At 37.0% G+C, this 24,742-nt stretch overlaps 1 protein-coding gene across 7 annotated transcripts in view; it reads left to right on the top strand.

Annotated features, from left to right (window-relative positions):
- LOC113237115 (leucine-rich repeat flightless-interacting protein 2) overlaps nt 1–24,742 on the top strand; it is an 81,401-nt gene that overhangs the window by 50,430 nt on the left and 6,229 nt on the right. For all 7 annotated transcript variants that reach the window (XM_026473403.1, XM_026473401.1, XM_026473398.1 and 4 more), the window contains 4 exons: nt 22,188–22,314; nt 22,533–22,639; nt 23,134–23,280; nt 24,011–24,293. In XM_026473403.1, the coding sequence (XP_026329188.1) occupies nt 22,188–22,314; nt 22,533–22,639; nt 23,134–23,280; nt 24,011–24,293 (664 nt within the window). The remainder of the gene's footprint in view (nt 1–22,187; nt 22,315–22,532; nt 22,640–23,133; nt 23,281–24,010; nt 24,294–24,742) is intronic.

Raw genomic sequence — 24,742 nt, forward strand, 5'->3', positions numbered from 1 at the left:
AAAGGTGCGGCAAAATTGCTAACTCTTTTATGTACTTTTTTAACAAAATACATGAGCTTCGTGTAATCTGTGTGTAATATGTCATCCATTACAAACAGTGCATAAAGTCCAACAACCCAGTATAAATTAATCTGAAGGTAATTAAAAATAACGGAAATAAAAAGTATAAATTTTAGGCTAAATAATTATTTAATCATGATACAATTTTAGGAATACAGAGCTGATTTTTTTCACATGATACATAATAATATTCCTGATAACTTTTATTGTTATGTAATTTCTTGGAAAGCTGATTGTTTCTGAAAAAAAATTTTAGTTTTTTTTTTTGTTTGGAGAAATAAACATTTTATTTTTTATCTCGAATTGTAGAAAAATGTAATGTGTGCTTTATTTACAGTATAAGTCCAATCATTCTCTATCAAGAAAAAACAATCCATCAGCAGGTACTTGCGGCTTTACGAGTAAAAAGATGTCAAAATGTTAGATTTGTTATTTATTAAAAAATAAAACACAATATACTAGTTTCTACTTAACTTTCGTGTTATTGTTATAACGCTCTGTGTAATTTAGCACTAAAATTAAATTTTCTTTAGTCGAAGCTCATGTATTTTGTTAAAAAAGTACATAAAAGAGTTAGCAATTTTGCCGCACCTCTACTTACAAAGACGCAAGTACATGCAGACGGATTATTTTTTTCTACATAGAAAATGATTGGAACTATACTGTAAGTAACCCACGCACACTACATTTTCGTATATTTTGAGATAAAGAACAAAATGTATATTTCTCCACAAAAAAAATTATATTTTTTTTCTCTGAAATTATCAACTTTTCAAGAAATCATACAAGAATAAAAGTTGTTAGGAGTGTTATTGTCTATCACATATAAAAATTAGCTCGATACTCCACAAGTTATTCCTATGTCCAAGAATTATCAATTTGGGCCCACTGTGCGCCACCGCAAACGGATGACAATTTAGACTTCCTTTAGGTTATACTATATTGCTCAGATTTTTATAGATACTTCCAAGTATTCTTTTATTTTGTTTAGGATTTGCGCCATCTAACTATATTCGTAAGCGTTACGTTATTAATTAGTTAACAACGAACAATGCCATCTATTGATACGCATAAATATCGAAGTTCAGAGAATAATTTTAGTTTATTACTAAATATTTGAAAAACATTACAAGAAAAATAGAATATCTACTATATTTCCTATAAAAGAGGAGTTAATCGATATCCATGGCTATTTACGTAAATATAAACTAATTCCAGGCTATCGATCAGCGCCATCTAGAAATAAGACGGAATTTTGACCTTTTTCAGAGCTACGATTTTTAATATGGAGATTAGCAGTCCTCTTGGGTTATTGGTCCATGGTGTAAAGATAGACGATTAGCGACTGCATCGCGTTTACGTCGCGTTTGTATCTCTGCTAAAAGTAACCGTGTGTAACGTCTTTAAGATTTATTGTGATGTTCTTGAACAAGTATATACGTACATTTACGTAAGTGGTACTTGAGTTAAATTTCTGTATAATATTTAACATTGTAGGGATCCTTATTGGTTTTTCTTTCCCTTCAAGTAATTCCCTCCATTCTTCTCCATGGGAAAAGATGTTTGGGTATCTGATACGTCAAGACAGTTTTTTTAGATGCATCATAGAAAGAGGAAAAAAGGATGATTGGTGTTTTGCAACGCATAGTAATATTAAGCTTATTGAATATCACGATGTAGTACTACTATGATATTCAAAACCAAAAACAAAGATCAAGTGCAACAAGCATCAACAAAAATTTGAAAGGCCTGGTAGTTTGTTCTATAGCTCAGTTGGGAGAGCATCAACCACGGTTTGGTGAAGGCGCTGGTTCGAATCCACCCAGATCGAATGAATTTTTCTCTGTGTCTGATCTTTGTATAAATAATTATAATGCATAATAAGTCAAGAAAAACCAATGAGAAGGTGGTCAAGAATAGTCAAGAAAAGAGAAATTTATTCACGACAATAGAGAATCGAAGGGGAAAGATGTTTTGATGTCTGAAATATAAGGATAAATAGAAGGGAAGATCGAAAAACAAGAGGCAAGGGGAGACTGACGAAGCTATTCAGATCAACAACAAGACAACAGCGAGCCGCACTTTTTACCGACTTCAAAAAAAAGGAGGAGGTTATGTATGTATGTTTTCAGGTATCTCCGTCAATACAAGTGGACCGATTTTAAAAATTCCTTTTTTGTTTGAAAGAGTGCACTCTCGTGGTGGTCCCATTGTCACCAATTCAGAATCTGATGAGTGGCTTCCATGAAAATTGAGGGAAGTCCTCAAATTTTATAGGCTTGTCCGTGTATTCACAAATTTCTACATCAATTGCGCTCCGATTATGAAAATTCTTGTTTTGTTTGAAAGGGTACATCTTGAGGTGGTCCCAAATGCTGATCCGGGTTCGTTTTGGCATCACAAATTACGAATTCTTTTCCGCAAATAAAAGTCGACTTTTTACTTGACACAATATATGGAATCAACAAATTGTAGTCACCATGACAACCAGAAAAGAAAATATGAAACGTACATGGGAGTCCGTAACAATCCCATTGTCATCAAGAAGTCAGAATCAGATGAGGGGATCCCATGGAAATAAATAAAGCCGATAAAGCAAACTTCTGAGGCCGGGTTTATTTTTCAATGAAAAGTTTACAATTATATAAACCTCCAAATTACTAACCCACCCTTCTTTATTTATTCAAAAACTTATCACACTTGTAAAAAATAATCTTAATCTGTTTGAATTCAATAAAAACCCAATCTAGAAATCTGTAAAAAGAGTCCATATTATAAATCCATTTAAATTTACAACAATGTAAAAAATATACCAAAAACACTTCATTTACTTCCAAACCAAAGACATCTCTTGTAAAAAAAAGCATATTATTCAGTCTCAGAATTCTCGCAGGATAGTGATCTCTAACAATATGATATCGATGTTTAATTATATAATTATATTTTTAATACTTAATTCAAACATACATTCCAATAACGGAAATTAATATTATATGTTATTATAATACGAACCCGTTTTAAGTACAATTTGCTATACCCTACCTAGGTTCATGTGATACTATTAATTACTTGTAACAACTATACTATGCTCATACAATGGTTGCAATAAACGATATTCTATACTATTCTATTCTAATCCTGGAAATCAAGTTGGCAATTCATTCTTTTAGCAGCGATGCAAACGCGTGATTGCATCGCACACTTGAAATTTATAGGCATTGCATATTTAACTAATATCATATTGTGCATATGTTCGTATGAACGTAGTAAGTTGGAATATGCTTCCCAAATCTGGAGTCCGAGATACCAAGTCTATGTAGACAGAATTGAACTAGTCCAAAATAAATTTATTAAATATATTTTATAAAATGTGTAAGTCTTATAATTCATGCGACTGCACACGTCTTTGTAAAGATCTGAATCTATTACCTCTAAATATTCGCCGAAAAATCTTTGATATTGCGTATATTATAACATTATAAATGATAATGTCGACTGCTTTGACTTATTGGGTGATATTTCGTTTATTGTACCTACTCGTTCTGAGACACATCACCCTATTGCAGTTCCCTTAGCGCGGACTGACTATAGACAAAATAGTTTTCTATGTAGAGCTAGCAAGAGCTTGGATAGTGTGCTGAACAATCATGACCTGGAAGTTGATATATTCAATTGCAATGTTAATGCGCCAAAGCGTAAACTCACGGACATTCTATTTAGTTGGATAAATTGTTAAATAATTTGTGTCTAGCGCAAGTATAGGGTTATTATATTTATTTAACATCGTCTATGATTTAGCTCGTATATGATTTGTTTGAAGCTATAGGTGGAAACCTGTAATTGTCTTTATTTTTCTGTTTTTATTAAATGTAAGAAGCTGTTGGTTTTCCATGAATAAATAAATAAATCCCTAGTGGAGCGATGCAATCGCGCGTTTGTATCGATGCAGACGCGCGCTTGCATCGCTGCTACAAGTCGTCCTGTTTAACCGCTCTTGTGGAAACTGTGCTATCTTGAAAAGGCATTCGTAAATAAGGAAGTTACCCCAAAAATATGTCTTGGTACAATTCACCGATCAATGACACAAAACAGTATTCACGCTGTCATAAAATTTGCAAAAACTTGGTTCAAAATACAACCACAAAAATACTTCACGCCTTAATACATCATCTCATCTATATTCCCACCTCGTTTATTGAATAGCATCGTTACCGAGACGACTGTAATTTGTTTTAAAATAGTTTCTACATCGATGCACGTGGAATACGAAATGAGCTCGTAACAGGTTTCCTTTGAAGAAATGTCCTTCACGTAAACTAACACTTGTCATGTTTTGTTCTGATTAACGTGCCGATCCTTATTATTAAGTAGCTGTACATTGCGTTGCAGCACCATCGAAAATCGTAAAGTCCCTAAGGCTCAATTTACATTGCGGCGTGAACTTTTGTAACGATGTTGTACATAGCACAATGAACTTTATGGTCGACTGTGGAACGTACGAACTAGATACGATTCATTTTGGCTGGTATCTAGTTTGGACGTTAAGCGTGGTGCCTTAAACCCGCGTGAAATGCTCTAATACTTATCTATTTATTTATGTAAACAACAAAGTTTGTATAGCATTATTAACCTTCAAAAAAAGGAGGAGGTTCTCAATTCGACTGCATGTTCTTTTTTGTATGTATGTTACGCGATAACTCCGCCATTTGTGAACCGATTTTGATGATACTTTTTTGTTGGAAAGAGGGTACCTCAGAAGTAGATATTCCACCTCTAAGGGTGGTAAACTAGGGGATGAATGACTTTTGAGGTAGGTTTTTTTTGGTGCTCTGTACTGAGGTTAGGTTATATAACTTTTACAAATGAAATAGATAGAGACAGTACATAAGCCAATTACAAAAACTCGCTACATGTATAAAATATAATTATATGGTATGTTTACAAAATCAGGTAGAAAAGTAATCTAAAATTAGGACTATAAAAAAAAGCAGAATTAACAGTCAACCGTAAATTACCAATATGTATGTTTTCGTGTATATATGTGTGATGGTGCGTGCACGTTAGCTCTCTTGCCTCAAAGATTGTGCTAAACAGGTAAAATTAAGAAAAAACAAAAAATATAATACTTCAGAAACTTTTGCGGTTGTAAGCACAACTCGCGAAAGTCTTATCAAATCAGATAAATTATCATTGGAATGAGATGAGACAACAAACAAATATAAATACATTCATTTTTATACATATATAAGTTTCACAATTGTATGTAACACTTATTTTACTTATTTGTATTGGTGATCTCATAGACCTTATATGTATTCTTTTATTTTCATTACAAAATGTCACGTTTTATTATTGTGTGGTGTAATCGTGGTTTCTTGTATTTTATATTTTCATTGCGGACATTTTGTTACGCGTTAGTTGCAAGAATCTTTTGAGTCTCTGATATTAAGCAACGGAATGAAAAAGTCGTGCGCCTGGGGTAAGTGACACGTCCATCTATAACAGATGCAGTGCCACTCCGAGCTCTAATCAGAAACGGGTTTGTGGCACCTGAACCTGGGGTCGGTTTAAAGTTGCAACCGTGCAAATCGTGTGCTACCGGTGCTGGTTGCTTGTCAAAAATAATTAAATTTGTGTCGCATCCAGTCACGGGTTCAGTTGCACCTCGAGAGATGACATTAAATTTGTATCATCTGAACCCGAATTCATGTTCGATAGATGATGGTACATTTTGTTGCTATAAGGCAATGAGCATAAATAATACTAGAGAAGCAATGTCCTACAAACATTTGTCAAAAATTTGGCACCACTTTGCAAATTTAAAGACTGGCTTTGAAACTGATTAAAATTTCGAATAAAAACACGTGCAAATAGTTCCGATTGTCCGTATAAATGTATCGATTTGTCTCGAAACAAAAAACCATGCTTTCTCTGTAATTTGATAAAGTAGTAATTAGTTTGAAGGGAACTCTAATTATTTGTATTATGTTTTCAAGTCTTTATTTACTATTGTCTATATTGTGCTTTATAATATGATTTTTTACTTACAGTCGATAGACATTCGATTTAATCTAAAGAGATATCTTTGGATTTAATCTCATGGAATTACATATTTAAAAAAAAAACACTTGACAATTCATTACCAAATTAATAACAGTAGAGCTCATTTTTAAAGAATTCGTTCAGCGAGGTACTGCCACCTTAACGTATTAATGCCGCAGTAATGTGAGCATTACTACGTTCCGGTTTTGTGGGGTAAGGATGCTGCTGAAGTTACAGGCATATCGGGCTTGTTTCTCATCACTTATCTCTCAGATCTTTGTGATTTAAAATCTGAGTGGCACTGCAATTGTTATATGTAGGCGTGTCGCTTACCACCACGCGCACGACTTGCTCGTCTCGTCACTTAGGGTCGTATTCTAGAACTCTACTCAATGCTCACGTCAGGACTGGAGTGTTGCAGTGAGCACTGAAAATCATACTCAAGTCCTTGCCATTAGGGTCGTATTTCCAGTGCTTGAAATCATACTCAAGTCTGCTCAAATCCTGACTTGAGCACTTAGTAGAGTTCTGGAATAAGACCCAGTGTCGTAAAAAAAAGCCTTTAGGTCGACATTTCGACTCATCCAAAGAACAAAGTCCGACGTGATTATATAGCGAAAAGAGAATAAGTACGTTAAGAGAATAATTTCATTATTCAAACTAAGGCCTATGTAAAGGTGTTTTGAGAATTTATATATCTTGTTTCGTCTCGGAAATTATAAAATCGAACAACAGTCGATCTGACATCCACAGCGACGAAGAATGAACGAAATGTACTATGTCCTGAGAACAAGTAGTCTTGCACATAGACCTTTGTTCTACGGATGAGTCGATTTGAGTAGCACGTCTTCATTACTTTTTCTTCTTGAATGCTCAATCACGTTCTTAATTATCTTCTTTCTAAAAATCAAACATCTGGACGTACTTGTAAACAACTTTTGTATTACACGCCAATCATTATCTTCAACTAAACATTCCAATGGCAGAACATTGACTGATTTGTAAACAGAGTCACGAGATTATCGCGCTTTAACTGGAACACCTTTATTTGTACTTGCTCATTAATACTTGATATGTTTTTAACCGACCTCTAAAAGGAGGAGGTTCTCAATTGGACTGGTTTTTTTATGTATGTTACGCGATAACCAGCATTTGTGAACCGATTTTGATGATTCGTTTTTTTTGGAAAGATCTCGTTATTGGTCCCATAGAAAATATTCTACCTCTAAGGGTGGCAAACTAGTGGATGAATCCCAACGCGCACTTTCCGGTAACCGATTTCAATAACACTTTGCAAAAAGATGTAATTCCTTGAATTTTTGAGGTCGGTTTTTTAATTGTTGTACTTATCGAGTTTTTAGGTTTTCGCCATTGTCACACGTAGAAAATAAAACTATTCGGATTTTAAATCTCAAACGTGACTGTACTTATTCTATGTGAAATGGATTATTATCAATTGTTGCACAGGGTGCGCCAGATGTCCAGGAAAGGAATGGTAATCTATGTAGAGAACAACAACGACGTTCAAAGTAAGATGTATAGTTATTTATATGATGAAAAGCAAAAATAATAGCCGATAGCTTGTCAATAATTTAATTTGTTCAGTTACTCTTCAAATATTGTTTCTGTATATCATTCGATAGGAATGGACCGCCGCATTCCTTGACACTTCACACAAATGTCGAATCCGGCCGGCATCGCAGCGTCAAAGGCAACATTATTCACGGGGAATGACCGTTACGTCCTTCGCACAATGTCCCGTATGACATCATCGAACATTGCAAATAAACTAACTTCACGTCGTCGGGTCGGGCCAAAACATCACTCGTCACCGCATCTGTGCGGTTTAATGCAAACATAGTCTAACGCCTTTAGCAAACTACTTATCGGAAACTAACTTCATCTTGCTTCATTTAGTTTTTTTTTATGTCGTGCGGACATTCTTCTGACATGGCCCAGAGACATTGTACAGCTGACATGGCTTTGTTATCTTTTTTATTTGTAATGCTTTGGAGCCTATGCATACGGCCTATTTTATACCGCCACGGACATGTTTATAATTTTATACAGGAATTTCTGAAACTCGCCGCCCACTTCGGCAAGATCAACGCCCACCACCACAAAAGATAATTGAAAACATGTATTTTTTATATTAACTTACCCAAAAAATCATAAGGAAAACATTCATGTACATATAAGTATGTAGTGCAGTTTATATAGATAATTCAGGTATTTTTTTCAAATGCGGTAGCACCGCCTGGACAGCATCAACCGCCCAATGGCTTACGAGGCCCCTACCACACTATGTTCTCAGTTCTAAGTGACACTGTTATGGGTAGGCGTGTCGCTTACCACCAGGCGCCCGATTTATTCGTCCTGTTACTTGATATCATAAAAGAACTGCTTTCAGACTGTACACTTAGAGCGGTTACACACGGCGACTTTGCATCGATGCAGTCGCCTATAACCACTCTAAAGGTTTTAATAGTTTTCTGTTGAATCCGGGACTTCATGTTGTTAATTTAGTTTTGATAATAACAGTTTCAGAGTAAACATCTGAAGTCCTATATACAGATTTTAAGTGTAATGGTATTATTTTTTAGACGCTGCTTGTTGTGAATTTGCTTGCTGACGGTGGTTTCGTGTTCTATTGTTTAGCCAGTTATGTTTCTTGGTGTCAACGACTTGACCATACTAGGGTAATAAAGAAAGCTCCAACCTCGACCATCTGTTTGTCCTTTCAAATAAGAAACCCCGTCTTGTCTACTTAAATTTGTTTACTTTGCCAAAACATTGTTCAGTGTTTGTGTTGAAGCTAACTGTAAGCGACTGGGAATACAACTCGAGTTAAGTCATCAGACCAAAAAGGATGTTGTCGATGAAGCAATTTCGTTATAAAACCTCTCAAGTTTATTGTGCTGTTTGTGGAATATTATTTTTTATGAGAAACTTATTTACCTTATGAATGGAGATCGCAATAGTATATGTACCTAAACTTCAAGTAATAGATAAAGAATGGCTAACACCTCACTTTGAAATCCCAGAATGACTAATAGTAATAGGCAAAGAGTAAAAAAAATTGTTATATTGGAAATGAAAGTATTTTAGTTGTTACTAAGTAGAACTCTTTGTGAAAGATTTCGTCCAGGGAAGTACTGCCACCTTACTTATTTCTATCACCAAGCAATAATGTGAGCACTACTGCGTTTCGGTTTCTAACGGTAAGGGTGCTGGTGAAATTACAGGCACATAGGACTTTTTAACTTATGTCTCAGGGTGTGCGGGCACAGTGGCAATTAGATGTTTGCGATTAAAAGCTCTGAGTGACACTGCAACTGTTATCCGATTTCTGAAGGCCAGAGACGTTGCTAAATTGTAATAGGGGTTAAAGTATGAAATTGCCGATTTGTACTGAAAATCTAAATTGTTTATTTTTTAAATTTTTAACAAATTTATTTAATCAAAATAGTTGCCATTATTGTCTATACATTGCTGCCATCTAATGGGAAGGTTATTAATGCCTTTGCGATAGAACTCCGACGATCTAGACTGCACAAACTGTGTGAAAGCATTTTGTAATGCCTCCTGGGAAGAAAACTTCTTGTCACGTAGATAATTGTCCAAATCACGAAAAAAATGGTAGTCCGTTGGAGCAAGGTCTGGTGAATACGGAGGATGACGAATGGTTTCTAATTGCAGTTCCTGAAGGGTCAAAATGGTTTCTCGTGCTGTGTGAGGTCTCGCGTTGTCGTGGAGCAATAATGGTGAAGATCGATTCATGAGTCGGGGCTGTTTTACTGCTAGTTTTGTCAACATGGTTCGGAGTTCGGCACAATAGACATCTGCCGTTATTGCTTGACCAGATCGGAGAAAACTATAGTGAATAACACCTTGCTGAGACCACCAAACAGTTACCATTACCTTTTTATTGGTAAGTTTTGCTTTAGGACACTGTTGTGGCATTTGACCTGGGGTCAGCCATTGCATTTTTCTTTTCCGGTTATCATAAAGAATCCACTTTTCATCACATGTTACAATTCGATCCAATATTCCTTCATTTCTGTACCGGTTCAACAAGGCAACACAAGTTTCAAAACGCGTTTCTTACTGCAGATCAGTCAAATCATGAGGCACCCATTTTTCGTATTTTTTTATTTTATTGATTTGACGCAAGTGAGTCAATATTGTGGGTAAGGTAACGTTAAACCATGCCGCTAATTCCTGGGTAGTTTGACTAGGATCGGAATTCATCGTTATTCACCTGTGTGGGCGGTCTTCCTCGTGGCTCGTTCTTTAAGTCGAAATTTCCATCACGAAAGCGTTTAAACCAAAATCGCACGGTGCGTTCATTAGTAGACCCCTCTCCAAACGCAGCATTGATATTGCGGGCTGTTTCTGCCGCGTTAGTTCCGCGTCGGAACTCGTATTCAAAAATCACTCGAATTTTCGCAGTATCCATCTTTCTTGTCTAAATTGAATAACAAAAACAATTGAAAGTCGATATTCAAATGTTTCAAATTAAAAAAAAAAATCACAGAAACCATTTGAAAAAAGTTTCATTCGAAAACCTCAAACCATGACGATGCTATGAAAATTCAAAGAACCTATTGCAATAAAACGGCAATTTCATACTTTAACCCCTAATATTAGCTATATTTCAACTTGTTTGTAGTACAACATACCGTATTGTACATATATCACATAACTAACAACGAGGAAATCTACTTTACTCAAAAATAAGTAAACGTGTTCCATAAGCGTCTTAGTTCAGACACGAAATTTTACTTACATTCCACATTGTCAATTTATTTTCACTGTACAGTTGTTTTTACCGACATGTCCTTATTTTCCAGTTTGCGTATTTTTTTCGTAGCAACTTGTTAAAAGTACACTTTTGTTGTAGTTAGCGAAATATTATTTGCACCGATTCGTCTTATCGCTTCATCTTTAGAATACAATAGGCCAAGAGAGTGAGCCGTCTCGGTAACGCACGTGCCATCTGTATAGTGCAAACAACTAGTTTAAACACTTTCACGCATTCTAAACTTGATAATCTCTTTGCGTAAATAACTTGTTGAATTAGTTAGAAAAGAGTCGGCACTTAAGAAATAATTCAAAACTAGAATTCAGAAAAAGAATTTAGTGCATCCATGACTCGTACGATGGACCAAGGTCAGTCAATCAAGTATAGTTCGTGTACACTTTGTGTAAAAGAAGTGTTAACGGTTTTATTACTATATTGTAATAGAAAGGATAAGTCGTTCCAAGAGATAATATTCATCGGTGCGAATAATGCTACTTCTCAGTTTTGTTGTCGTAATTAGTGATAAACGGTATTGGTGAATCAATCGTACATATTTAATTAAAAAAAATAGTTATATATTTTAATTGTAGCTACTAAACAGTCGTTCACCCAAATGAGTTTGAAAAATCTTGAATATTAAACTATCTAATTCATTATCTCTGTTCTTCCTGTCCTTGTCCCACGCTAGGTGGAGTCGGCACAACATGTATTTTTCTTCCACTCTCCCCCATCAGCCGCCATTTCCATTCTCACACCTTTCTTATCCGTGTCATCTTTCACACAATCCATCCATGTTTTCTTTGGCCTTCCTTGCCTTTTATATCCTTCATACCTGACACTCTTCTCGTCACATGACATTCTTCCCTCATTATGATATGTGTCTGTCTATACCACGCTAACCTATTAACTCCTCATCTTTTCCGTCACTGGTGCCACTTTCAAACTACCCCTGATGCACTCATTCCTTATCTTATCCTTTCTCGTCACTCCACAAATCCATCTTTTTTCCGCTCCGTGCACAGTTCGTTCATCCTCCGTTTTCATCATTCAACCAACCTGACTAACATTCTGATTCATACAGATCCATTCTAATTCATCATCATCATCAATCCATTATACATCCCACTGCTGGGCACAGGTCTTGGGAAAAGGTTTAGGCGGTAATTCACCACTCTGGCGTAATGGGGGTTCCGAACTCCACACTTTTTCCAAGGTTTGCGAACTAAACCATCTCACTGTTTCTTTTCATCGTTTGCGAGAGGTGTTGCTATTGAGACGCCGCGCAATCGTGTCTTGTGTTAGATACAAGCAACCGGCAATTAAAGGCCAATAATCAGGTTTTTTAATGATTTTTTTAACACGAATGAACTTTTTTAGTCAATTTCTTTTCAAATTCAAATTATAAAATTGACCTGAAAAAATACATCGGTGTTAAAATTTTTAACAGATTTTCATTGACAAGAATAATAGAAGTTGCATGAAAAGGGCTCGAGACTCGAGGCGGAGACTCGATAGTTGTGTCAAAATAGAGTAAAATCGCGGTCCGTGGTCTCTGCCTACCCTTCCTGTGAGACTAGGGCATATCATTTCAATAATTCGCAAAAACGTGCTTCATCCCTAGACACTTTTCATGTGTGTATTTTCATTACTGTTGCCGCAACCGGCGACAGTGTCCGACTGCCGCAACCGGCGACAGTGTCCGACTGCCGCAACCGGCGACTGTGTCCGTCCGAATTGTATGAAAATAGATTATTCGCTTCTAGTTGCCGGTTGCTTGTCGTCTCGACCAATGGTATCTCAAATTAGCAATAATCCTTTTTCCCATTGAGTTACTACTACCCAAAACAAGTTGTTCCCTGTTTCAATACAAAGTTATTTATTTATTACTGGAGGTAAGTTGTAAAGGCAAACAATGATGTGAAATGAAAATTTAACCATCTAATAATAATAAATGTCACGTGTGTCTTAAGAATTCCGAAACCAGTTATCGTATGGTTTAACGCGCAAACTCGTTGTCGGAGCGATAAGAGAAATATGCGACAAAAATGTTATTGCTAGTGACAACATACCGACCCAACAACGTGAAGTTAGTTTATTTGCCCAATGTTCGATGATGTCGTACGGGACATTGTGCGAAGGACATAACGGACATTCCCCGTGAATAATGTTGCGTTTGACGCTGCGATGCCGGCCGGATTCGACATTTGTGTGAAGTGTCAAGGAATGCGGCGGTCCATTCCTATTGCATGATATACAGAAACAATATTTGAAGAGTAACTGAACAAATTAAATTATTGACAAGCCTTCGGCTATTATTTTTGCTTTTCATCATATAAATAAGTATACATCTTACTTTGAACGTCTTTGTTGTTCTCTACATAGATTACCATTCCTTTCCTGTACATCTAGCGCACCCTGTGCAACAATTGACTATAATCCATTTCACATAGAATAGGTACAGTGAAGTTTGAGATTTGAAGTTTCTAGAGATGTAGTGATGTAAAATCGAATGAAAAAAAAATCGATTTAAATGTGTTATCGAGATAGTTTATAACGAACAGAGAATCAATTTGGAGACTATAGTTTAAGAACAAATAACAAACAAAATAAAAAGCTTTAAATTCTTATGTCATTAAGTTACAACAAAATCACACAACAATTTAAAAAAGCAACAACTACTAAACAAAATGTCAACAAAAATCAACAGGAACTTGGTGATATTACTGAGACTTGTAAACTGAAAGTAAAACTTAAATTTAAAATGAGTGTGTGTGTGTTTGTGTTTTTGTGTGTATGTATGTGTGGGTGTGCGCGTGTAAATATATGGTAATCCTTCAGATCAGCAAAACCTTGAATCTCACTATTGGATGAAGTATAGCTTCAGTATCCTCATAATTTAACTTTTGCAACCAGTTTGCCAACTTCTTTTTACATCAAATTCAATTCAAATTTTATTTAAACCAAAGATGTTAAGTTCGCGATACAATCTATTATATAGAGAGGCAGTGTCATAGGGTGAGAGAAAATGTTACTTTAACACAATAATTAAATTGTGAGTTTTGATAGTTTATACAAACTGCTTAAGGAAAACCTTTTTTTAAATACATTATTTTATGCAAATTGTGTTGCGCACTTTCCAACTGCCTCTGTGGCCGAACGGTTACCGTGCCGGTCTGCCACGCTGAGGTCCCAGGTTCGATTCCCGGGCCGGGAGAAATATTTGTATGGCCTACATTTATTTCTCTCGTGAGTTTGAGTGTAATTTGTTGGTGTCTATGGGCCGTATTACAGAACTCTACTCAATGCTCAAGTCAGGATCTGAGTATGATTTCAAGCACTGGAAATACGACCCTAATGGCAAGGAGTTGAGTATGATTTCGAGCGCTTTAAACCATACTCAAATCCTGACTTGAGCATTGAGTAGACTTCTAGAATACGACCCTATGTGTGTGTCCATGGCACCCGCGACACAGGGTTTCCCTAGTGCGGGGCTATGTTGAGTGTGTGCGTTATTATTATTATATTATAACTCAAGAAAACGAGTTATAACAGCGCCACCCCATACAGGAATACAATAAATAAATACAGATAGAACGAAACTCACGTGTCACTCCGAATCATAATTGTGTGGAATCTAGACTCATGTTATCTTTCCATACATCTTTATCTAACCTCGCAAGGAGGTATGTCAACCCAAAAACAAAAAAAAGTCGAGCCATTAGATTACGGCTGCCTTTATTAGTTTTTTTTAATTTATTTTGCAGTTTGCTAAAAACTACATTTCTAATTTGATTACTTTATTATAGAGGGTACAATATGTCTGGCGTATTATTATTGATCCAACGCTATTTACTCCTAGAAAAAACAAAATCCAATGTTGTTACCCCAGCGTTTTTCTTTATATGATAAACAAATATAAATTTCTCGGGTTGGTGTCCGCGTAGAAACAATAACTCGTAATTATAATTATCAGAACTCGTTACGGTGCTACAAATCTTAAATCGATCATCGATTATAAAACACAGGTATGAGTTCGAGAATATTCTAAAGACTTCCCGTTTATAGGGAAGCCCGGCCGCGACTCAAGGAATTTTAAACTTAGGAAATGAAACCCATTTTTCGGATCTTAATCGCGTATAATTCTTTTTTCAATCAAACCAACGTTTCGGGCCCTTTACAGGTCCCATGGTCTTACAGGTCACCTGAAAAGGGCTTAAGACTTTGGTTTGTTTGAAAAAAAAAGCAGATATACACAATTTAGATCCGACCAAAAATACTTCATTTCCTAAGAAAAGAATGCGTATGGAAAATTAAATGGATAATGATAGGTGCCAGCAGCATTGTGGCTCAAATGCAGGCAGCGATTTATTACATTACATTTAGTAGCAGCTCCTTGTGAAAGAGTTCGGCCAAGGAAGTACTACTGCCTTACCTATTTCTGCTACTAAGCGGTACTGTGAGCATTACTCCAGTTTTGTCAACTTATGTCTCAGGGTGGCGGGCGCAATGGCAATGCCCGTCAGATCTTTGTCATTTGACTGGCACTACAATGGTAGAGTCATCACATCCACCAGCTATGTCTAATATTGATTAAAACCCACTATAATTACAAAAGTTTTTAATATAATTACTTTGTTTTGAATTTATTAGCTCTTTTATGGCATACGAGTAGATATTAATTTTGTACGCAAGCGGTGAGAGCTTTCTCCATTAATTTCTAAATTACCTACATTTGTGAATGTTTCGGAGCAGTACCTCTTTTTAGCGGCGACTAAAACATCCTGATAAAACCTGCATGTCGCTATAGGTTCACAACCTTTAATGAACGTGTCCAATCCACAACTGACATTGACCCAGCGTTGCGGCCTTAAACATAAGAGGATTTCCCTTGCCCAGCAAGTGGAAAGCGTAACAAGTTGATTGATTTAATAGGTATTTTCACACCTACCTAGTTCCCCGACACGTTTAAAAACGTTTATTCCCCTTTTTCAAATGTGTGTGTTAGTAAGTATAATATTCTTAGACAACATTTATTGTACTAACATTTGAAGAAGAGTACAATGCAACGCAAGTTTAAAAATTACATTTGGTTCCATTTCGCATTAGATATTTGGAAGGATGTTTTAGAAGTGTGTGAGCAATTCTTGTTTTAATGACTTTTGTATAAAAAAATCCGACCTCGAAAGTTCGTGCAATTATATAATTAATTTTCTTCAAATTTAAATTAATAAATTACCCTCTCTCCTACAAAAAAGGAACAATCAAAATCGGTTCACAAATGCAAACGCGTAACGTACTTAAAAAAAATACTGTCGAGTTAAGCACGTCCTCCTTTTTTTTGAAGGCGGTTAAAAAGAGAATCGCTTGTTCGTATTGTCCTTATGTGTGGTTCGTGTGGTATAATAATATGATTACTTTTAATGTCAGCATTATTATCAGTCCAACGTTGAGCGTGGGCATCCCCGGTTTTTCGTCATCTTAACCGCTGATAGTTTCACTCATTCATTGCCAGGGTTATCTTTCGAATGTTATTCCCGCGGCGAGAATTTATTTTTATTGAACATCATGATTTTTTATGTTGCCAAGTGGCGGAACGAACGTGTCATGCGCCTGGTGGTGAGCGACACGCCTTGTTCGTTCGTCGGTCATCGCTTGGTCTCATAAAAAAAAAGTTACGACATGAAAACAAGTTGGGAATATGTTACAACTAAAGCAAGTGTCGATGTTGTTAATGTTTGCAAATATGTCACGCAAAAAGCATTAAAATGTTATTTACTCGTGAATATGTTATTCATAATACAATTACACATAATACACACTCCTTAATACAATATAATTAATAACAAAATTACACGTTATTTTTTTTATGGGTTTCTTCAATTTCATCGTGCAATCAGCATTTTCACGCTGTCTTGCGCAACGGTTGTGTATTGTCTGCGTGGGATTGTAGTTCAACAGTTATGAAATGCATTCTGATGCCAATGGGCTTTAATTTAGCGATCTCAGTGTCTAATCTAAATTATATTACACTTCCGTGAAGGGGTAGAATTAGCTTTGATGGCTATGAGAAAGTTCGCAGAGGTCCGTTATTATCATCAATCCAAAAGGGTCATTTCTAAAGAGAGTGCTTGCGCTATAGTCCGCCGCATTGTGTACATCAACACTGGCTGGGGACTTCACACGTTCTCTAATGGTTGCGAACCTTTTTCTGTGTGTATTCCTACGACTCTAGTAGGTACCAATAGAGCTCCTTGTGTGAGGTCGTCCAGGGAAGTACTGCCACCTTGCCTATTATCTTTCAAATCGGAATGCAGTAAAACTCACATAGTAACGTGCATCATCTATATCGAACACCAACTACAACAATGTCCAACCAGTCACAAATCTTCATGTCATGGGTTCTGCTATGGTCGTATACAGAAACTTTCCCAGTTTTCGGTAAAAAAAAATGGCAACATTATACTCAGTTCGAAGTTATTTTAAAGCTATATTTTATGACTTATGAAAAGGGTATTTATTCGTAAACACAAACGAGATTGGTTCTTGCCACTTTTGCCATTTTTTGAGTTGTAACGGTGTTGAAGTCGGTGTGTAATAGGTATATGGAAATCTCCAAGCCATTGTAGCAATAGAGCTCCTAGTGATAGTTCTGCTGCCAAACAGTAATATGAGCATTACTGCGTTCTGGTTTTGAAAGATGAGCACACCTTTACAGCCCTAGCGCGCACTTACAACGCACTAGGGAAACACTGCGTCCCGACACACACATGGTCAATCACAAATTACACCCAAACCCAATCAATCCCAGGACCTCTGCGTGACAGACCTGCATGGTAACCGTTTGGCCACGAAGGCAGTGGAGCAGATAAGGGTGCTGGTGAAATTACAGGCACACGGTATATACTTGTCAACTTATGTCTCAGGATGACGGGCGCAGTGGCAGTGCCCCTTAGATCTTTGCCATTTAAAGCTCTGAGTGGTAATGCAACTGTTGTGGATTGGCGTTTCGCTTACCACCGGGTAAGGCTTGTTCGACCTGCCACTTGGTAATATAAAAATAAAATTAACAATTAAAAACCAGATTAAAAAGTCCTGTAGCATACAAACATTGTTATTTTTGTGATAAACTCTACACACAGACCGTGACCTACATTTCTGTAGTTATATTCAATAGGTTACATACTTATACAGGTTCTATGAGATCCAATTTATCGTCAAGGTGCTTACAGACTTGACGATTAAACCGGTTGTATGGAAGACGTAACTAATATTCCACGAGAATCCGCCTACGCACAAGTACATATACATGTAACGAAGCCATCTATTGTAGTTTTGTGAAATGCCAAATTTCGCGCTAAACGACTACAATGCCACCATCTCAGGTGTGGCAATAAAATATTTGAATAACTCACTGGAAACCTCGGTACATAATGGGCTTAAAGTCAAAAAAGGAGAAAGTTCTCATTTCGACGATTACTGTAACATCTGTGAACCGATATCGACCATTCTTTTTTTTGTTCAAAAGAGATAGTGGTCCGACTCAAATTTGAAGAAAATATTTCACCTCTAAGGGTGGCTCATTAGGGGATGGATTCGGTTTATTGGATTTCACCCACTTTCCGTTAACCGATTACAAATAGATGTAACGAATACAGCGAAAGCGGATAAGCAGAGTTTTGAGGTCGGTTTTTTAAACTTTATTATTATCAACAAACAAACAAACGTTTCGGGGTCCAACCACCAACCCTTAAGCGTGAAACACACAGAGAGAGGGTTCGGGTCGGGCACGTGTTGGGTTGGGTGCACGGCGGGTATAATACCGTGTGTTTATATGGATGACAACACACCACTCGCGATATGTTGTGTCTTCTTGGTGCGCCATCTGCTACCGGAGATTGGCTATCATTATAACCCTTATAACAACTTGGGCCCGTGAAATTGCAGCTCAGAAGAGTTATGTGATACTCATGTTGAACCACTCTGCAAAATTTTGAAGCCTGTGGTTTTTCTGGTACAGAACCATTGTCATTGTAATTTTTTAATGTACATTAATTAGTAAAGGACATTTCATTAATTCAACCATTTAATTATCCATTCATTACAAACATTTAATTTTTTAAATTATTATATCTTGCGACGGGACGAACAAGTCATGCGCCTCATGGTAAGCTACACGCCTGTCCATAACAATTGCAGAGCCATTCAGCTCTTTAAACCGCAAAGATCAGAGCCGCACTGCCACTGCGCCCGTCACCCTGAGACATAAGTTGACAAGTCCCATGTGCAACAAATAATAATGACCCAAAGTAAAATAAAGTAAATATTTATATTTTTTCATAGCTTCCTACTAAATAAGCTAAATTTTATTGTTAATAAGACACAGCGTATCCCTGGCTAAAACAATCGCCAGATACGCCGTAATTTTGTAATTTTTCTTTTAAACTGTTGATTAGGTAGTTTTAGATAGGCCGTAAAACTAGAAAGCCACCAGTATCTGAAACCATATCCAATTTGATGCACTTTTTAAATAAACATACCTTTAGTTATTTTCGACGCTACCAGTTTAATTTTAACAACAAGATCGGCGACTAACTGACGGTATGGCGTGCAATTAACAAAACTATCAGATGTAACCCAGTTCAATAGATTTGCCGGCACGCTGCGTCGGCGCTATCTTGCCAAACATGTGTTCTTTATATGCCAGTAACGTTACTCGGAACTAGTTTTTTGTAATCCTAATTGCTATACAATGCAACCAATTGATTCTCCTGCTGTTCGTGTGCGAGAGTGCAACGGCCTGAGAAGTTAAGAAAGTAAATTGACACCGATGAAAATAATAACCAAACGGATTACAGCAAATATATTAAACTGAGGAATTCGTATAGTATCTATGAAAAAAATACCAATTTTTATAATAATTGTTTGAAATATATAAGACTGAATTTTATTACATTATTGATATGTTGATAATTTTTGTTTTATATTATTTTAGTATTTTAAATGACAATTTTTGTTTTTTTTTTTGTTATAATTTTTTATTCATTTTATTTAATGAAATTGTAGTAATAAGGTGTTTTCAGTTATTTTAATTTTTATAGTATTTTCACTTGCCAAATGTGATTTTTTTTAACAAGACCTAGAAATAAATTGAATAGGATTGAATTGAAGCACAAATAAACGAAATCAAACATAGAATAGAAAACAACACAAATGAAAATATAAACAAGTAGAATCAATTTTCAAAAAAACAAATCTGAAAGAAAAAAAAAACAAATGAAGATAGCTCTTCTTAGGGCCAATTAGAGACAAACTTGCGTTGAAAAATTGAAATAGCATTAACCTACTTTTCTATGGTGGAAGCGCATTTTAGTACAATTTCAACGACTATGTTAATTGAATTTGATGAAGACAATACCTATGAAATCACATTTGGTTACGTACGTAAATAGTTAAAGTACGTAATTTGAAAAGTACACACACAACATTTTTGGAAAACTGACTGATTTAAAAAAACAACGTTACAGTCTATACGCTAAAGCCGGGTACTCACTAGCGAACTGTAACCGTAGCCGTTACCAAAACTCACAGTGTGCAGTGTGCGTGGTTCGCGTGCTTGCCGTGAGCGGAATGTGTGCAGTTCGCAGTGAGCCGACGATAACTCATTCTAGAGCCCGGTACTCCTTAGCGAGCTGTAATTGTAACGTGCAAATACAGTAACGAGGTTCTAGTGAGTACGCTTAAAACAGTCTTCATTAGACGGCTCACTGCGAACCGCACGCGTACCGTTCGCGGCAATCTCGCGAACCACGTATACTATGATTTTTGGTTACATAACATGCAACGGTTACGGTTACATCTCACTGGTACCCGTACCCGTACCAGTACCCGGCTTAATTACATTAAATAAATACCAACTGCAACCATAAAGCTGCAATTCCTTTACACGTGTTGAATAAGTATGAAATACTTTAAATTTGTATATCTGTTTAATTAGTAAGAATTGTGCAATGACTAACAGCAGGGGAAGTTGACGGAACAGAGAGCGTCCTCGGAACAATAGCACAGCAATATTGCAGTGACGCAACATTGCTCGTCACTTATTGTCAGGAGTTTGCATTCATTCTTATGTTAACTGTTTTTAACAACACGTTTCTGTCGAATGCATAAGAAGGCTCTCAGATCCAAAATGTCGGCCAGGGGATCAGATATGTTGTGGCATAGACTACGTATGTAACGTAATTCTATTTCATATGAGAAACATTGTCGGTTTTGTTTCGTTTATCTTCAAAAGCAGATCAAGGGTGACGCTTAAATTCAACTCTATGTCGCTTACAATAAGGACAGTCCAAAGTTTCAAGCGTTGATATGCTCTTGACTTAGTTTTAAATCTATTTGACAATTTCCCAAAAAACTTTCCAATACGTCACTTGTTCGAGGTAAGTCAGCTCTTCAACATCAAACTTTAATAGGACAGTCAAATTAGCTCACATTGTGCTCGCACAATACTCGTTGAATGGCAGTCTGCAAAACGCTCATAAATTGTTAAGCAGAAAATTGGATTCTGGCGATAAGCAAACTTCTCCAATAAGCAAAAGAAGTCGTACTTTTGCTGTAATAAATTCATGTGTTTATTCGTCAAAAAGACTTTTTCTCACAACATGACAGTCATAAAAGCAACACGAACTACGAAAAAATTACGTATATGTGAATTTTATTACTTTCCATTAAAAAGTTATGCAGATATGGCCTTATTACAAGGTTACAAAGTGTAACATTGCGTCTCAAAAATACGCAAATAAAACGAACGTCTTCCAATTTGAACGAAAATTTTCCCATGTCTAGTTCATTATAGTCTAAATCACATGACAGTAGATAAAATTTTTGTTAACAACTTAATAGCGCATCCTAAATGCACAAAAATGGTTCAAAGCCATCTAGCGGCGTCTTACCTCAACCAAATAAATTCAACTACATAGACTCAACCACAGATCATTTATCTTCCGTGGACTCAACTACATAGGTTAATAGGAGTTTTAACAAGTATTCTTGAGGGTGCGAAAAAAACATTGGCTTTTTCTAGACGATTAAGGAAGTTGTAAGTAAAAGTATCACCACATTTTTGTAGATTCAAACGAAGCACTCCAATTCCTCGATCCGATGAATCACGGACGTTAAAAAAACTGTCCAAATTCCAGTCTCAAAACTTATACATTACGTCGTTTAGACAGGGTTTCAGTTTGTCATATCGAAAAGTGTGTATAAAGGTACGTGTTCTTTGCAGGCAGAGCAGCGCCTTGCAGCGCGGCGAGCGGCGCGGGCGGAAGCGCGCGAGATACGCATGCGCGAGCTTGAGCGACAGCAACGGGAACAGGAAGACCATGCTAACAAAGCTTATGATATGTACTCAGGTGAGTAATCATTCCACATCTTACACATTTTCGGGAAATGTTGAACCCGTCTCTACGTGTCGTCGCCACCCACTAGTCTCGCCCACTCTCCGTGATAAGTGTGGGATTTGACAGCACGACCCACACAAACAACGTCATCTTCCGCGTGAAGCGGTAACATATATTGCGACGTGAATGGTGATGTGCTGAATTTCATATATTTATGCTATCGTTTATAGAGACGGTGGGTCGTCGGGGCTCGCGTATGACGGCCTCGTCGCTGCACTCGCCGCGGCGCAGCTCCGAGGACTCCATCGATGACTCCTTGAACATAAAGGATCTTAGGGTAAGAACATACGCTTTGATACATAGCATAGCTCTTAATAGTAAAATAAAAATAATAACATTCCAAACAACCACAACCATCAAATTGGAGTCATATTAGGAAATTCCCTATATTTAGCGCCAAACGAACGAATTTGACTCCAAGGCAGCTACAATAGAATACCTAGACCAGACCAACTTCATGTAACTTCTAACTTTGCATAAAATTAGGCAAAACCGTATATTTATTTCAACATATCTAGGTTCTCTGAAAGTCTAAGGTTGGAGTAGTATTAAGTAGAATAGGATGTTGAGTTGACGTGAACCACAATTTCCATAATACATAAGTAAAAAGTGTACAGTATAGTTTTAAATGCTTATCTGTGGCTGATCCCTGGCGAAGCGAGTTGTGAACCGTCTTTTATGGGCATTTACACGTGCAATATGTAAGTTGTTAAGTTAGCAAAGCATTGTACGGTGCTCATCGTTTAACTATACACGATTTCATGATTCCAGCATGAATTGAAAGAAGTAGAGGAGAAATTCCGCAAGGCAATGATCCTGAACGCGCAGCTAGACAACGACAAGGCGGCGCTGGGGTATCAGCTCGAGCTGCTCAAAGACCGGATAGAGGAGCTGCACGAGGAGCACGCGCAACTACAGGTAGATTTCTTTTCCAGTCTATTTCTTCGATGGGAAAACTTGTTTTGATCCAAACGTTTAAAAATCGAAGTGTAAACAATCTAAAAAGACGAAGAAGCCATTATATTTTTATTTGCGTGTTTTACGAGATGTTTCTACTTTTCAAAATCGAAACCCCATCAATGCTCGTAATGCTGCTTGGTGGCTGAAATATGTAAGGTGGCTGTACTGCCTGGACGAACTCTTTCACTAGGAGGAGGAGAACCTCATCAATCGCACCAGTACCTGCGGAGTAAACACTTCACCACAATTGGTGCTTAGCTTGGGTTGATCAAAAAAGACTTTATATCTATGCAATTAGTGCGAAAAAAACGTCGCATAGATGCTGATGATGGCAATCTGTTGGCAATGGCATCCCATAAAAGTTTTGTGTACATTTTTCATGTTTTGATAATGTTAGAATAATTTAATAATATTTCTATTAATCTAATAATTTAATAATGTTTTACGAGTTAATAATGTTTTATAACTTAATAATGTTTCAAATTTAATTTGATTCTGTAACTAATGTGTGTTTGCACTAATTGGCTCATGTAATAGTGAAAATAAGTTGTTTATCATTTTGGGTCCCGCGATACTAGCCTTGAGCTTAGTGAGGGGTCCGCTGTTAACTTGTCTTCTATTACTGTAGGTATTGTAATTTTGAATGTCCAATAAAGAATTTCATTTTTTCATTTCAATTTCTTTCCAGAGGGAACATAGAGAAAAATGTTCATCACACGAGCGTTTAAAACGCGAGCACGCATCGCTAGAGCGCGAATTAAACGCGGCGCGTGACGCGGTTAGGGCGCGGGACGCCGCCGCAGCCGCAGCGGGGTTCGCCTTTGTGGAGGCCGCGATCGCAGCGAACGGGGAGGGAGAGGGGGGCGAAGGCGACACGAAAGTCGCGCAAGGGTTCGGCTCTGTGCCACCGTTAGCGCTCGTGTCGCATCAGTCGGAGCAGTTGCTGCTGGATGCTGGGGAAGGCACGCTGGGTATGTTTTGTTGTTGTGTTTTCTTTTGTTCTCTAAATAATTACGAATGCAAGAAAGGCACAAAGAACAGTTTATTGAAGTCGTCGTTCTTGTGAAGATAAAAATGGTAATATTAATGAGGTCTGAAAACAAAATATTGTTGTGGATAGTGATAAACACACACAAACACACTCATACACATACGCGCACTCACGCGTTTTAATAATATTAAGTGACAAGACGTGCAAGTCGTGCGCCTAATGGTAAGCTGCACGCCTGTTCATAACAGTGACACTGCCACTGCGCCCGTCACCCTGAGACATGAGTTGACATGTCCCATGTGCCTGTAATTTCACCAGCACCCTTACCCTTCAAAACCGGAACACAGTAATGCTAACGTCGAATATATAACCAGAAATAGAGACGAAACGTCATGTAATTTGTTTGAAAACTATTCTGCCAAATCATTA

This window comes from Hyposmocoma kahamanoa, unplaced genomic scaffold (assembly GCF_003589595.1).
Source record: "Hyposmocoma kahamanoa isolate Upper Pololo Valley unplaced genomic scaffold, ASM358959v1 93, whole genome shotgun sequence".
In the NCBI taxonomy this organism is placed as follows: domain Eukaryota; kingdom Metazoa; phylum Arthropoda; class Insecta; order Lepidoptera; family Cosmopterigidae; genus Hyposmocoma; species Hyposmocoma kahamanoa.